General features: G+C 42.3%; 1 protein-coding gene across 1 annotated transcript in view; it reads left to right on the forward strand.

Moving 5' to 3' along the window:
* LOC136715880 (pro-neuregulin-3, membrane-bound isoform) overlaps positions 1-15627 on the forward strand; it is a 292007-nt gene that overhangs the window by 158013 nt on the left and 118367 nt on the right. The window contains exon 2 of the mRNA XM_066693280.1: positions 10156-10285. Coding sequence (XP_066549377.1) covers positions 10156-10285 — 130 coding nt within the window. The remainder of the gene's footprint in view (positions 1-10155; positions 10286-15627) is intronic.

The following is a 15627-nucleotide window of genomic DNA, read 5'->3' on the forward strand; positions in this document are numbered from 1 at the left end:
AATGAGCGAAATCATTAGTTAAATAATTAAGAGAGGGGGTGGAGTGGCCGCCAGATGACACTGTGACCCCTCAGGAATTGAGTTGAGACGCCTTGCTATTTCCTCACACCTTGAGGTTTCTCTTGAGAACAGCAAACCAGAACCAACCAAAAAGTGACCCACATTTATTGTAAACATCTTGTTTTTTGTTTTGTTTTGTTTTTTACCTTTTTAATCTCCTCATTCCTCTCAGCTCCCCGTTGAGAACATCATGGGTGTCAAACGTCCTGGAGGGCCTGCTATGCCTGGCTTTGTTCTCTGGTAGCTCTCCCTTACCTCACTGGTGCAGCTATATGATTAATTGCACAATTTGAGACTTTCTCTCCATGTCTCAAGTGGTATGTGTTTGCCGTGCTTTCAGTCCAGTCCTTTTTACATCACCAGCAGTGGAAGGTCTTAAAATAATCTTCAGTAGGTGCATTCAACCGAATGGTTGAATGATTGAATGATGGAAGAAAGGCAGCACAAACAGAAGACTGGAGCATTCTAATGCTGTTATACATTGAAAAGATACACTTCTCTGTGCATTATTATATGTCTTCACAAACACGCTTATCCAGAGTGACTTCACACTGTTACAATATATCACATTCTTTATTTTTTATAATAATTACCCATTTACACTGGGTTTTTACTGGAGCAATCTAGGTACAGTACCTTGCTTGAGGGTATAGCAGCAGCGTCCCACACCTGGGATTGAACCCACAATTCTCCGCCCAGGAGTCCAGGAGACCACCACTCCACACTGCTGTTTATCTCTACTTTGTAACTGCAATATTACACTAGTAATGGAGACAGACTGACAGAAATGTTTCTCAATGGAAGTTTGTTTCTTCGCTGTCCAATAAGAAAGCTTCACCAGCTTGTTTAAAAGGAGGCTACAGCAGTATAGGGACTCCCTGGCATAGTCGATTCATTCAGTCGCCACTCAAGGCTGTAATGCAATCACGTAATTCTCTGTGCCAGCAGAATTCATTAAAAGTTAATTTCCCAGCTCTAAGAGAGTGTGTCTGGAAGTGAATGGACGTGTACCCATGGTTACCAAGTCTCTTTCTCCCCTTATGCTGATTTGTGTGTCATATTTAAAGCAGGAGTGTGTGGTCACCGGATTTGTGGCAATATTGTTTTGCCATGCAGTCTGAAAAAAACTACTTTGTAAGGGGAAATAGCTCAGTGGCCAAGCTGGTCTACTCAGCTGAAAGATCTTCTCTGGGTGAACAACATGTCTATTGGATTATGTGTTGCCTTTGCGATTCAACAACTAATGCTCTTAAAAATGGGAGGAAGAATGGAGTAATGGTTGTCACCAGTCTCCAGCATCTTCACTAGGATGTTTAACAAACTGTTTGAGGGGGTTATTGGGTCTTGTAAGCTCCTATCAACCAATCAATAATGGGCCAAATGTCATTCTCTTCTTAAAACCTTATGACTCTGGAGGCATCGGGCACTTGACATTCTTGAAATGCTTGCAAGGCACCAATGATACAAACTCTAATACATGCAGCACAGAAATCTATTTTGAAAAGGTAGCGATCTGTCATCGTCATTCAGATATTGCCTTTAGCTCCAGATGTCAATATTGAAATGACTCCTGATTGATTTTGGTCTCATTTTTTCTAACAAAAAATAGATAAAATACAAATATTGATCTCCGTGTTATTTACTGGCTTCTGCCAAGTAAACACCCATGTTTGCATAATTGCCCATCCCCACCTTTGAATCTGAAATTCACTTTTAGTTATTTTAGTGTTTTTCGTTACAAAGTGCACTTAGTGTCTTATTTTATAGAGCAATCATGGAAGAAACATCAGATTCCAAAATGCAGAACCTTTTATTACAATGTGTCTGCTTTCTACGCACATTCAATCAAATGAAAATAATAAAGTCAGCTAAAATATTTGCTTTATATTAGAGAGTAAGGGCTTTGCTATTGTTCTTAATTTCATTTTTACACTGGAAGTACATTTTTCTCTGTTAATTTCCCAACTCTAATAACATGCACAGAATAAAGCCTGAGAGAAAATACTGAGACTCTGCTGATGGTTATATTCAAATATGCATACTTCCTGTTGCTTTTTCACACTGAGAATTGCATCTTATTTTTGATTGCCCAAAAAAAAAAAAAAGTTATGAAATGACAGCTTTTGCTTTAATTTTGAATGGATTATTACCTTTTATTAAAACGTCTACTTGTAACTTAAAGTGGGAAGTGTTTTTGATTTATTTGGTATTCGACTGTTTCCTGGTTTGCACCATTTCATAATTCTAATTATTCTATCCACTGTTAAAAATACTAAGGTTACAGTACCAGTATAGACTGGCTAAGCAGAATCCAGTAATTATACATTGCAAGAGATGGAGACCACAAAGTGAGACTTGTGGTGTCAACACTGGCTGTTTAAATGCCAGAGTACAGTGATAAAAGCTGTTCTGCTTTAGGGAACAGAGGACGGGAGATGAGTAATGGAGGCCGCTCAGTTATACAGGCAGCTCTGCGACAGTAGAGACGGGCTTTGCTGGAGATCGAGGGGCTGGTGGAAGCAGAGGTGCTGTAAGAAGCAACTGGATACATCATAAGAGTGCTCTGATAACAAAGCAAAGAGGCTCATTACTGCAGCATACAGATGGCAAAGTAGACAGGTACATTACAGGAGAAAAATGACAAAACAAGCAATTTAATATGTATCTTGGTGACACCGCAAGCATGAGGTGCTTTTGATTAGGTTCGTACTGTTGAATCACGTCTAAGGCAAGGTCAGTGGGATGAGGGCATTACAGGACTATGGCCTGGAAACACAATCCTGCAGGAGGATACTGCTTTAGGGAGTGCAGACCTGTGGGAAATAATGGTTACATTATAATAAGAAGGAAGGGAATCGACTACAGGAAATGGGTAGGGGCTTAAAGTATGTAAGGAAGTGAGTGAGGTTTGTTACAGGGTTCAGGGGGAGACATTTATCCTGTGTTTTAGATGCTGAAGTGTTGTATTTACCTGTCTGTTTGTTGTTTGTATTTCATATTTTGAAATGCACTTTATATTTTCACCATTAAGCACAATTAACACCCATTTATGCACTGAATTGGAAATGGACTGACCTTTTTCCAGAACCTACACCAGGACGTCCTGTGTGACAGTGCAGAGGTGATACGCAACACCCAGCATTCAACTTTTAACTTTATCTCCAAGTTCGGATTTGTAATTAAGTTTAGAAATCATGAATCTTCTTGAACCGAAGACATGGCAGAATTCAAAATTCACTGCACACTTTTTGTGCAAGATCTTTAACCCGTTTCATCCCTCAATGTGAGCGTCTTAGATCAACACATCCATAATCTCATCTTCAAATTGCCTAGACGCTTTATTTTCATTAAGAGGTTTCTGCCTAGCTGATTAGTCAGTCCCCTTGTCTTTCCTGTCATCCAACTTTAAAGGACATGGTGACACTGAACACTGGACCACTCCGCATGTGGCAGAGTCACAGGGGTTAATTAGACTCATGGCTGCATCAAACACAGTCCATTATACCACGAAATTCAATTATAAAAATGTCTTTTTTTTCTTTTTTTTTTTTTCCAAATTACATTTACAAAGCACATTTTCCTGATCTCTCTCATGCCACGCTGGCCATCATACTGATGTAGCGCGAGGCAATGCAGGTGCTTTGCGGATGAATGTTCTTGTCAGTCTGTATATAAACCGTTCTAAGAGGATAGGTGTGTCAATGATCATCGGCAAAACAGATGAGGATAATGTCAGCATATACAGTGAAGGAAAAAAGTATTTGATCCCCTGCTGATTTTGTACGTTTGCCCACTGACAAAGAAATGATCAGTCTATAATTTTAATGGTAGGTGTATTTTAACAGTGAGAGACAGAATAACAGCAAAAAAATCCAGAAAAATGCATTTCAAAAAAGTTATACATTGATTTGCATGTTAATGAGGGAAATAAGTATTTGATCCCCTATCAATCAGCAAGATTTCTGGTTCCCAGGTGTCTTTTATACAGGTAACGAGCTGAGATTAGGAGAACTCTCTTAAAGGGAGTGCTCCTAATCTCAGCTCGTTACCTGTATAAAAGACACCTGTCCACAGAAGCAATCAATCAATCAGATTCCAAACTCTCCACCATGGCCAAGACCAAAGAGCTGTCCAAGGATGTCAGGGACAAGATTGTAGACCTACACAAGGCTGGAATGGGCTACAAGACCATCGCCAAGCAGCTTAGTGAGAAGGTGACAACAGTTGGTGCAATTATTCCCAAATGGAAGAAACACAAAATAACTGTCAGTCTCCATGCAAGATCTCACCTCGTGGAGTTTCAATGATCATGAGAACGGTGAGGAATCAGCCCAGAACTACACGGGAGGATCATGTTAATGATCTCAAGGCAGCTGGGACCATAGTCACCAAGAAAACAATTGGTAACACACTACGCCTAGGACTGAAATCCTGCAGCGCCCGCAAGGTTCCCCTGCTCAAGAAAGCACATGTACAGGCCCGTCTGAAGTTTGCCAATGAACATCTGAATGATTCAGAGGAGAACTGGGTGAAAGTGTTGTGGTCAGATGAGACCAAAATCGAGCTCTTTGGCATCAACTCAACTTGCTGTGTTTGGAGGAGGAGGAATGACCCCAAGAACACCATCCCCACCGTCAAACATGGAGGTGGAAACATTATGCTCTGGGGGTGTTTTTCTGCTAAGGGGACAGGACAACTGCACCGCATCAAAGGGACGATGGACGGGGCCATGTACCGTCAAATCTTGGGTGAGAACCTCCTTCCCTCAGCCAGGGCATTGAAAATGGGTCGTGGATGGGTATTCCAGCATGACAATGACCCAAAACACACAGCCAAGGCAACAAAGGAGTGGCTCAAGAAGAAGCACATTAAGGTCCTGGAGTGGCCTAGCCAGTCTCCAGACCTTAATCCCATAGAAAATCTGTGGAGGGAGCTGAAGGTTCGAGTTGCCAAACGTCAGCCTCGAAACCTTAATGACTTGGAGAGGATCTGCAAAGAGGAGTGGGACAAAATCCCTCCTGAGATGTGTGCAAACCTGGTGGCCAACTACAAGAAACGTCTGACCTCTGTGATTGCCAACAAGGGTTTTGCCACCAAGTACTAAGTCGAAGGGGTCAAATACTTATTTCCCTCATTACCATGCAAATCAATGTATAACTTTTTTGAAATGCGTTTTTCTGGATTTTTTTGTTGTTATTCTGTCTCTCACTGTTAAAATACACCTACCATTAAAATTATAGACTGATCATTCCTTTGTCAGCGGGCAAACGTACAAAATCAGCAGGGGATCAAATACTTTTTTCCCTCACTGTAGATGGGAATATTAGCAGAGGCTTGGCCGGCCTGGCACTGTCTAGGCACGCAAGGCTGAAGAACAGCGGGACTGTCATCACTGGCCGGGATCATATTCGAATACACAGAAGCAAAGCCATCTGCCAGATGTAAGCCTTGTTTTTGGAGCATCTGAAATGTTGAAAGGGGATTTTTGCCATGATGAAGTCGGGACAGACAGGCCATTCAGAGGAGCTACCTATCTCCGGCTCGCAGGCGTTTTACTAGCGTGTATTAGCAGACGGGCCGACGGCACACAGGGATCGTTTTTGTGTGTTTTAGGAGGCGGGTGCAGCGGGCACAGAGACGGGCACATGCAACGCTTCTCTCACACTTAGGTGAAACATCTGCATTGCAGCAGTCCCGCTTGACAAGCATGCCGCCTCTCTCTTGCGTTGGCTAGTCGTTGCAGTGCAGGGCCGTGCAGTGCACTTTCAGTGATTTGATTTGCTTTTAGAGTGATGTTTGGAGGTCGGGCAATAAATCCAGTTTGTGGGGACAAGGTTTTAAATTGGCAGTGCAAAGGTCCAGTTCATTTCCAACTGTCTCTCTCTCTCTTTTTCCATCGTTTTTTCATATGTTAAGTATTTCTGAAGCCAGCTCCAGCAATTAGAATGTGCGGGGAGCTTTTTTGTGTTGTTGCAGTTTGCAGTGCAGTGTTGCACTACCCCTCTGCACCTGCTGCCCTCACTTTAAGCTTTCATTGATCTCTTTCAGTCCACTGGTTGGATTTAATTGATCTGAATTTCAAGTGGGATTTGATGGTTTAGCGCTGTAGTGTGGCGTTTAGCCGCTGCAGGTCAATTTCACTGCGCAACAAACTGTATAAACACTGCTGTGTAGTATGGTGGGGTTTGTATTGTATCAGTGCAGCCCAGTTTTTTTGCACTGCTTTTGCATTTTCCATTTTATAAACAACTGAGTTCGAAAGTGCAAGTGCAGGGAAGCAGCAGCTTTTTGTTTTTGATTGGCTGCTATGGAGTGCATGTGTGTATTTGCTTCCTCCTGATCATATCTCCATGTAGACATCTATCCAAGTGATTGCCTGTCAGAGTGAGTGTCAATGTTTTTTCCTTGATCTTCGGAGCCCAAGTCTGTTCAGCTGTTATAAGTGTGCTATTTCCAGCCGGTTAACGCAATTGAATTATTATTAGGATAGTTTTTTTGATTGTCTGCCAGCATGTGCACATGTATGTGTCGTGTGTATTCTCTCGTCTGATCACCGCTGTCTGTGTGTGATTGCCTGTTATTGTGTGCAGGTGATGAGTGATGGCCAGTCTCCCAGCAGGGATATGGGCCTGGGAAATGTGGTGAAATCATAGGCTTGCCGAGAATGGGGATGAAAAAAGCCCTTCTCTTTGTGCCAAGGAATTGCGAATGACCCCTGAGTCCGTACAACCTGCTGTGGAGAGAGAGAGAGAGAGAGAGAGAGAGAGCACAAAAACAAGCAAATATATAAACAAGCCAACTGACCCTGTAAAGAATAGGACTGTTCTTGTCACTCTGTGTAAATCACTTCCACAGTTTTACAAGATTAAAAAGCTGTGTTTGTGTGATTTTAAATTCAACGCATTTTATCCGCTTCCGTTTCTTTTAGAGTTTGTTTGTATTAGTCAACTTCATGGTGAATTCTTGCAGAACACCACAGGAAAGACACCTGAGTATCTCCTGTACCTACAAGGTGATGCCATGTGTAAATGTTAAGAGGCAGGTTTTGGGAGTAAGGATTGGTTGAGGCCAACACCAGAATAGAGGAAGTGCACAGGATTTGTTCTGACTGTAAAGCATTACCTTCTGACTTGACCTCACTGCAGAAAGGCATCCATTCCTCTCTTCCAGAGGCTGTTTAACCCTGTGCTTTTGATGCCCTTGGGCCTATATCATCAAAATAGAACAACAACAGAGAAAATGGAAGCTAATGGGTGTTTCATGATTTTGCTTCTGTTGCAGAATCTTTCTCCTGTGCCAAAATATCACCAGTTTAGTGGTGTTTCTCTCTTTTCAGAGTTTATTCACCATTTGTTCTGTTGAACGGGTCTTTATAATTGGTTTGCCTTGTAGGTACTGTAGGATTCAAAGAACATCTCTCCCAGACCTCTTATTTTGTCATGATTTTCCAAGATGTTGCTCTGTACTCTGTAGACTCTACTGGTGTCTTAAATGCATAAAAGTTGTACAGCAACTGCAAGCCGAAAAAGCACAGGGATGGGGCCCTATAGTTACAGGTGGCAAAACTCAGACTAAGAGAGAAAAGTGGGGTCAATATCTATACCATTTCAACTGCTACCGTGGTTTCTGTCCAGGGAAATAAATGATATCTGAACAGGAACAACAAAGCATGCATGCCGTTTCACCTGAGATGGGAGACACCGAATTGAGTGGATCCATAGATTTGATGTGGGGTGTTGTGTAAGAGAGGCCCTCCTGTCACAGTGCAGCAGCGCTCAGTCGACAGCGGCAGAGCGGCGACCAGGCTTGTGCTCAGACTCTCTGTTGTCACTCCTGCTGCTAGGTAATCAATGCTGCCTGACCTTTCATATCAACCAGGCGGGTGGGGGGGGAGCTCGGGGAATGTCACTTCTGAAGGACATTTTTACATGCCACCTGAGGGAACCTCTTTTGTTAACCTAACATTTCTAATATCGACTGGGCTGAAGGGAAACCTGCCTGACTCACAATTTCTTAGTTACTGGGAGGGGTAAGAGAAAAAAAACAAACACAAAAAATATAGCATGAGTAAAAGGAAGACGTTGTGCCTTGATGATGGTGAGTAACTGGGAGTGAGTCTCTGTGGTTAAAGGGAGTGTAGAAGCAGCAGTGTGTAGTTGGGAATCTGAGCTAATGACCTGAGACTGAGGCAGTCTGGCCTTATGGGTAGAGCTGTAGCACTGTCAAGGAGAGACTGTGGTGCTAGTCCAGATGCCGACAGAGAAGGTTTTGGGGGATAGCAATGTTTAAAGATTGCCAATCAGCCTAGTGGACTGGCAGGGAGAAACAGTGTGAATATGGTCCAGATTTTACATCACATGGATAGAGGCTATCCGTTGCAATGCTCTTATAAATTGAGACCTGTGCGTCCATTTGTACAACTGTGCCATTTACCTGGATAATGCAGCTTTTTGTCACTCATTTTGTTTGTTAATTTGCAGCAGAGAACCTCAATCCAAGGCCTGACATTTAGCAATTCCATCCCCTGACCACTAGTAGGTGCTATAGATCACACAGAAGTCTACTTTTAATGGATCGATATTGGCACAGAGTCTAATTTCTCAGTCAGTTTTGATAATGCAGCAGCCAGGGGTTGTGTCACGGTTTTTGTTTTAGTGAAAGTGTTGCTCTATGTATGTTATTCCAATCGCTTTTTTTTCTTTTTCCTTTTTTCTTCTCCTGGCTTCAGTGCAATGATTTCTCGATATATTGATGATCCAATCACAGGAGAAAGCAGCATCATGTACACTTGCAGTAGGACCGTCTTTCTTTGATTTTCAGAAGGGACTGGGAATGAGAGTCATGGGATCGGCAGACATATGTTCTTCTTGTGATTTAAGTAAAGAGAGGATGGAAATGAATTGTCATTTAAATGCCAGTACTGCACTATGCAGTGACTATTCCAAGAGTTGGGGGGCGACTCCCTTTGTTAAGTTAATGGAGTGAATGCTCTCTTTTTCTAATTAGATGCCTATGTATATGGATCTCTGTCTAACCTTTTTAAAGGGCGGCTGTGGCTAATAGTTAATTTGTGCTCCTGTCTGCCTGCCTTTGTCAAAGTGACCCTGGCACCTAAGGCAAGGCCGGAAAATAGGGGGAAACTGGAGTTATTAAAGGACTGGCAGCTCTCTTCCCCTAATAGGCCAGAGGTCTGTTAATTACAGTGTGGGTGTCTATCCGAGGTGAATCACTTACCGGAGCCCCATGTGGCCCCCGGTTCATAAAGGAACAATCCGCCAATTAACACCTTCAGGACGGGGGCGTGAAGGACTACAAGGTTATCTTTGGCTCCAGCCAGTTCTCAGCTGCCCTTTCCAATTCAACGTGTCAAATTCAATTAATTTAATGCACAGCTCGAGTTCTGTTCTCTTTTTCTTTCTCATTCTATAGTAATGACTTTTATTTTTGATATTCAGAAAGTGAAAAAGAATGAGTGGATCTGGTGAGAATGAGTGCATTTTCTTTTCGTTTTGTGCTCTTTTTCTCCTGACACACTGTGACACTGACTTCATGTGTGATACAGCATTATATAAAGCATATCCAAGGCTAGGCTGAGGTATAAGAGATGTTTTTTGATGGGGGGGAAGCCTTTATTATTCACTGTGATGCATGTTCCCCAGCATTGTCACCTGGGCCTCTTTTCATCTATATCACTGATTCATCCGCCATTATGTAGCGACACAATACACAACAGAGCATTCAAGGTCTCAATTCACCCACTAATATTGAAATCAAAGTCATTTACAAGATTATCAAAGATCTAAGTGACGAGCACTCCTAAGTTTCTGTGTCGAGTGTCTTGAAACGAACCTTGTTGCGTGCAAGCGTGGCAGTGGGTACTAACACACGCAGAGACAGGCAGTAGACTGGGTCCTCTGTGCAATGACCTTCACACAGGTCAGTCTTCCTGCTGCTGCTTCCCACTAGTCTATACCTGGGTCTGTCTGTGGCCCAGCTAACATGTGGCTTGTGTTCTGCTTCACTGGCTGAGGCAGGCTCTGTGATGGGTTTTGGGTGAGTATTAATGTCCCCTCTCTCTCTTTCTCCCTGCCACAGCAGCCCCCACGTACCCCCCTGAGCGATCGGAGCACTTCAAGCCATGCCGCGACAAGGATCTGGCCTACTGTCTGAACGAGGGCGAGTGTTTCGTCATCGAGACCCTGACAGGGTCCCACAAGCACTGCAGGTAAGGACTGAGGCCGACACATGGCCCTGTGCACGATCTAGAAGGTTGATTGAGGAGAAAGCGGCCCCATCGCTGTTGCTGTCAGAAATGCTTTTTGTCCTCCCACGCCTGCCGTCATTCCTCTCTGCTCCTAGGCACACTCAAAGCAGCTGGTGGTTTCTTCTTGTTGTTCACAAATGGTGTTCTACCGAACAAGTCTGCCCTCTGCCATTAATTACCTTCGCTATTAATTAAAATCTGGGTGCCTGCGCCGAAGAGATTTGTCACAAAAGGCTTTGCTGCTGTAGTGTTTCTAAAGGGTAATGATTCAGCTTTTGAAGTTGTGCGGGAAATTCCTAATAATGCACTTCACCTGCATCCCTTAAGTACACTCCCACTTTTTTTGTCCCTTTTTCTCCTTTGAGGAACATTTAATTACACTTAGAGTGAGAGCTTGATTTGGATGGGGTTCAAGCCGCTCAAGTTAGTTTGGAATGAGTTTGTGAGCAGTTTGCAAGGGGCAGGAGAGCAGAGCCGACATTCAGATGTAAGCAGCGAGCATGCAAAACTGTGTCGAGAGGCTTTAATTACTCTGCAATTATCCGCGTGGCTTGGTTGCCTCATTAATGCTTCTACAGCTTGAAGCATGTTTGTGGTTTCTTGCACTACATTCTTTTGGACATCTTTAGAGCATGTTATTGTGTACCGAAGACCCAATGCCACATGTTCAAAGCGAGATAACTGCATTGAAAGAAGTGGTTACTCAAGGCTCCTTTAATTAGCCTATATAGTTTATTGTTTTTATTGTGAAAGTCCAGAATGTGTAAATGTGCAATGGAATCCACTGGAAGAAAAAAAGTTATTGTTACGTACATCAAGTAGAGGAGCAAAGCCAAGCAATACAATACGTATTGCACAACTTCAATGTGAAAAAATGCAGGGTTTCCTGGATGATGACGGAAGACAGCATTTTGTGTTCTGCTTTAGGACTGCAGTACTTGAGTATTGGAGATGCCCATTTTCCCTTATAAGGGGAAATGCAAGGAGTGAGATTGTGACTCTGTGTGTGCGGTGTGGAGCAACAAGGACAAGGGTGAAAAGCAAGTCATTCAAGAGGTTGAACCATTCTTAGCGATATGTTTACTTTTATTGTATTCATCCTTTTATTTATTTTTTAATTCACTGTCCTTGATCTCCACACTGGCCAGGGTGTGTATTTTTCCATTCACCCCCGCCCCCCTACTGCCACGGTGTTGTTGCAGTCGCTATGACAACAGCCCCCTGGGGACTGGAGGTGTCAACAGCGATGATGTGGCCCCCGTCTGTCAGAATTCCGATAGGACCTGTCAACATTTTAACGAAGGTATAAAAAAGGAAATGCATTCCAAGGTTAGCAAAACAAGATAAAAGGAAGGCTGTCAGCATCCATTACTGCCCCTTTGTGACCAAGTGCAGCAGCTATCAATGACTCTGTGGAACCCAAACCCTCGCTGATCATATCTCAGCCCAGCACAGGACATTTTATAATAATAGTAAAAAAATACATCATAATATGTCATTATCCAAGGGGACTTACATTGTTTTCAAACCGGCATACAATATACATGTGTTGCCATGGTTAATGGCATTTGTTGAGGAATAAGTACATGCAAGAATAATTATAATAATATATGCACAATGTTACTAGGAGTTACATCACAACAGAACATACAGCAGCACATGGCCTTGGATCCAACATCTGGTTTCCTGCAAGCCCTGCACATCTAGACTTACTTCGGCTGCATGGTCTGAATTTGGCCAAGCATCTATTTGCAGGTTCTGCAGGTCAGCGGATAACTAAAAGGCTGCCGCATTGATCATTATAATTGTAATTTTATTGGTCAGCTAAGAATACGGGGTACAAGAAAAAATCATGCCCTCTAACTTCAATACCAGTACGCTATTATGACACATTAGTGCACCAGTGAAATCTGTTTCTGTGCCTATTCTGTAGGCTCCACAGACAATATACAGAGATCCTTTAAGTGCACAAAGCAGAGAAGAAGAAAAAAATGCATGTAATACTTCAATAAATGGCTGCATTGGAAAAGAAAAAAGAAAGAAAGGCTGTGTATTGGCTGAAGATTTCAAGCAAATGATGAAGGATAGATTGCAAATGCATTCAGTCTCCTCACAGCATTTACGGCTTGAAACGCTCGCTTCTTGAAAACTCTGGCATCAGAAGTCGGGGAGCTTTTTAAAGGACACTGAGATAAAGTATAATACAGCAGATTCTGCAGTCGGTAGCATGCCCTTCACCGTGTTTGTCTGTTATCGGTTATGAAGCTGTCAGCCTGATGCATGTGGTTGATTGGATTGGGGAAGGTTATATTTTTTAGCAACAGCTTGTTATGGGGGAGTGTTTGCAGGTTATTGGGTGCTTCTGAACTTGATTTGCAGATAGTGAGAATCATTTTCCTGTGGTGTAGTCTTGTCACTCCTCAAAGTGCTGTCCCGTGACTGCTGCCATCGAGGACTTGAGGGAAGTGGAGCTTAAAGACTTGGTTACAGAAAACGAAAGCCTTCTGCAATGTCTGCTAATTCCCTGCTAATGGGGATACTTCAGTACAATTGACATGAGGTGTGGATGTCCGACAAAGAAGCGCTGAAGGTTGTGGGATACTCTGGATTCGCAAGTTTAATTTTCCATTCAGTAGCTCCCAATCCGATTGAAGTTGGCAGTTCCACACAGTCAAGTTTGTTTGTTTAAAACAAACAAAAAATGGGAACAAGTTTGTTCCCACCAGTTCCCACGTTGATTAGAGATACAAAGGGGCATCCACAGAGGATTATATGGTTATCTGAGCTATTCAAATCTGCCTGTTTGGGATTATGCTAGAAACTAGAATCATTCAATCGATCTTTAACTCATCCCAGCTCAGAGAAGCCCCTACAAAGGGAAGAAGTTCTTGCTGGTTTCAGATGGGTTAAGGGCAGCAATACCATAAAGAAAATGTTTTTTGTTTTAAATTCTTTTAGTTTGAAGGTCTCCATTTGGCTTATTTCACTAAATATGAATACTGCTTCAAAAAACAGTGAAAGTTTGGAGTGGTGAAGTGTAGGCCCTATGTCACAATAAATGCTGAACCAGCTCATGGGCAGACAGCTTGCCAGTTTCCCTGCCTCTGGCGCACAGCTGGCTGTGTTATGACTGTTAACAGTCAGCTTGTCTGTGGGATATTTGTGAAAGTCTGTTGTGTTGGTTAGAGGATTGTCTGGGAGACAGATGACCCTTTATGGCCTGTGTTTCCATTGCCAGCGATTAAATTCAGAGGGATACTGAAGATGCCCCATAACTATGTGATTTAAATCTGTGTGTGTTTACTTGCTGGTTTGTGAGTGCATTAAGGAAATGCAACATCAGCAAAAACAGCAATATCTTCTGTTGTTTGTTCCAACTGGAGCACTCCACTACTCAATTAACCTCATGAGTTAAACCAACATATCATTGTTGTAAGGTCTTTTATAATTGATGGCTTGACATATTCTTGTGATTCAAGGGCCAGTACCTGTAACATCATTTATAGCCTGGAGAGGAGTATAAAATTATTCTGGTTGGTTAGCTATTTTAGTAGCTGAACACTACTTTAGTAACTGGTTGAAGCAACAGCCAGGAGACTCTGTGCTTCTCCAGGAATTGTTTGAGAAGCCCAATCTAGAAGAAATGTCCTTGATTTATTTACATGATGAGCTTATTAGCATTTGGAAACAGTATCCAGTTTGCTGCAGTTTTTGAGGATTTGTTTTTCCCTCCACTGATATTTTAACATTGAGTATATTAGGATGTATCTAACATCTATCTATCTGGGTCCCATTTAGGATTCAAACTTTGGGGAAGAAAGGGTTAAACCTGAGCTGTTCTCCTTTAGTCTGGCATTGGCTTGGAGGAAAAAGTCATAGTCTGCCCATCACTGCATCACTGCAGTGTCTTCTCTGACTGAAAGATGATTTTGACACGTTTATTAACATGTCCAGAATCATATGTCAGCTGGTGATGGGGAGTGAGCACTTCCTCATCTCACCAGAGTATCAAATTGCAGAAAGAGAGAGAGCAAGAGGAAAAATGTACTGCAGCCCTGTTCATGGTGTGAATTCCTTCTTAAAACTGTCTTTCCCTCCCACAACAATAACTAAGATTGGCGAGTAAAATGCTAAGCTCTTGGTTAGTCTCTGACTGCTTTCTCAAGTCTTGAAGAGGACAAGTGAAGACCTTCTGAAGGTCATGTATAATTCAAATGTCACATCCTTGAGGATCTTTATTTCTGGTGGTAGATTTTTTGTTTATTCTGCCTACACACACAGTGAGGAAACATGTTAGCTAAAACCTTGCATGCTATTGTGTAACTCTAATCTGGTCCCGAAAGAGTGATTAGAAAGTGCCTTTTTCTAAAAATACAAATCTAAATTCAACACACTCAACCTCGCTGCGACTCTACAATTGGATTTCAGGTCGCTGCTGCACTAAATCAGTCAGTGTCTTATTGTCCAATAGTTCATGTTTTTTGTTTGTTTTTTTACCTCCAGAGAAAAAAAGATTCCTGGAAAATTCCAAAAGGGTATTAACACAGGATCTGATACGACCAAATAAATCATATTAATGGAGATGGCATCCTCTTTTAGCATGACATTTTTATGTTACATTGAGAGGCAGACAGTGATTAAATTGTAATAACTGCAGCAGATCTCGCTGTTCTGCAATGAACCTAGCAGCGATGTATCCTCAAAACTATACACAAAAGTGTGTGTGTGTCTCTTACAAGTCTACAAGTCTTACAAGTGAAGGAAAGTGTCCATGTTATTATTATGTATACAATAATTAAATAGGTACTTCTAGCCTTGTGTTGGTATGTGAAGAGTGTTTGTCTTTGGGATGCTGAGCAGGACATCCAAAGTCTTCTAATTGTCCCTGCCGAATCCTCCCTCCCAAGTCTGTATACAGCTAGTGTTGTTCTTGCTTAGTTTTTAGTTTTTTGGGATTGGGATTTAATCTATTCTGTGAAAACCGGTGTCTAAGGCATCTTTCCAGGAGAAGTTAAGCTGTTTCCCGGTGCCGTGGCAACACCATAGCAACACCATCTGTCGGATGTTGTTGTGTAGCGCTGGGAGTTTGCACAGAGGGTTGAGACATCACCGCAGCCCCTGACGATAACTGTTGAGGCTGCAATACTTTGTGAGAGAGCTTTAAAAGAGCGCATTTGGGTTATGTGCAATAAATCCATGCCGTTAATAAATGGTATTGAGATGGCTTTGCTGTACAACCAAACTGTCTTTTTTTATTTAGTTTTGTTTAAGTGTTTATGCTATATTAGTGAAACACAGACACA

Source organism: Amia ocellicauda, chromosome 20 (genome assembly GCF_036373705.1).
Source record: "Amia ocellicauda isolate fAmiCal2 chromosome 20, fAmiCal2.hap1, whole genome shotgun sequence".
NCBI lineage: Eukaryota > Metazoa > Chordata > Actinopteri > Amiiformes > Amiidae > Amia > Amia ocellicauda.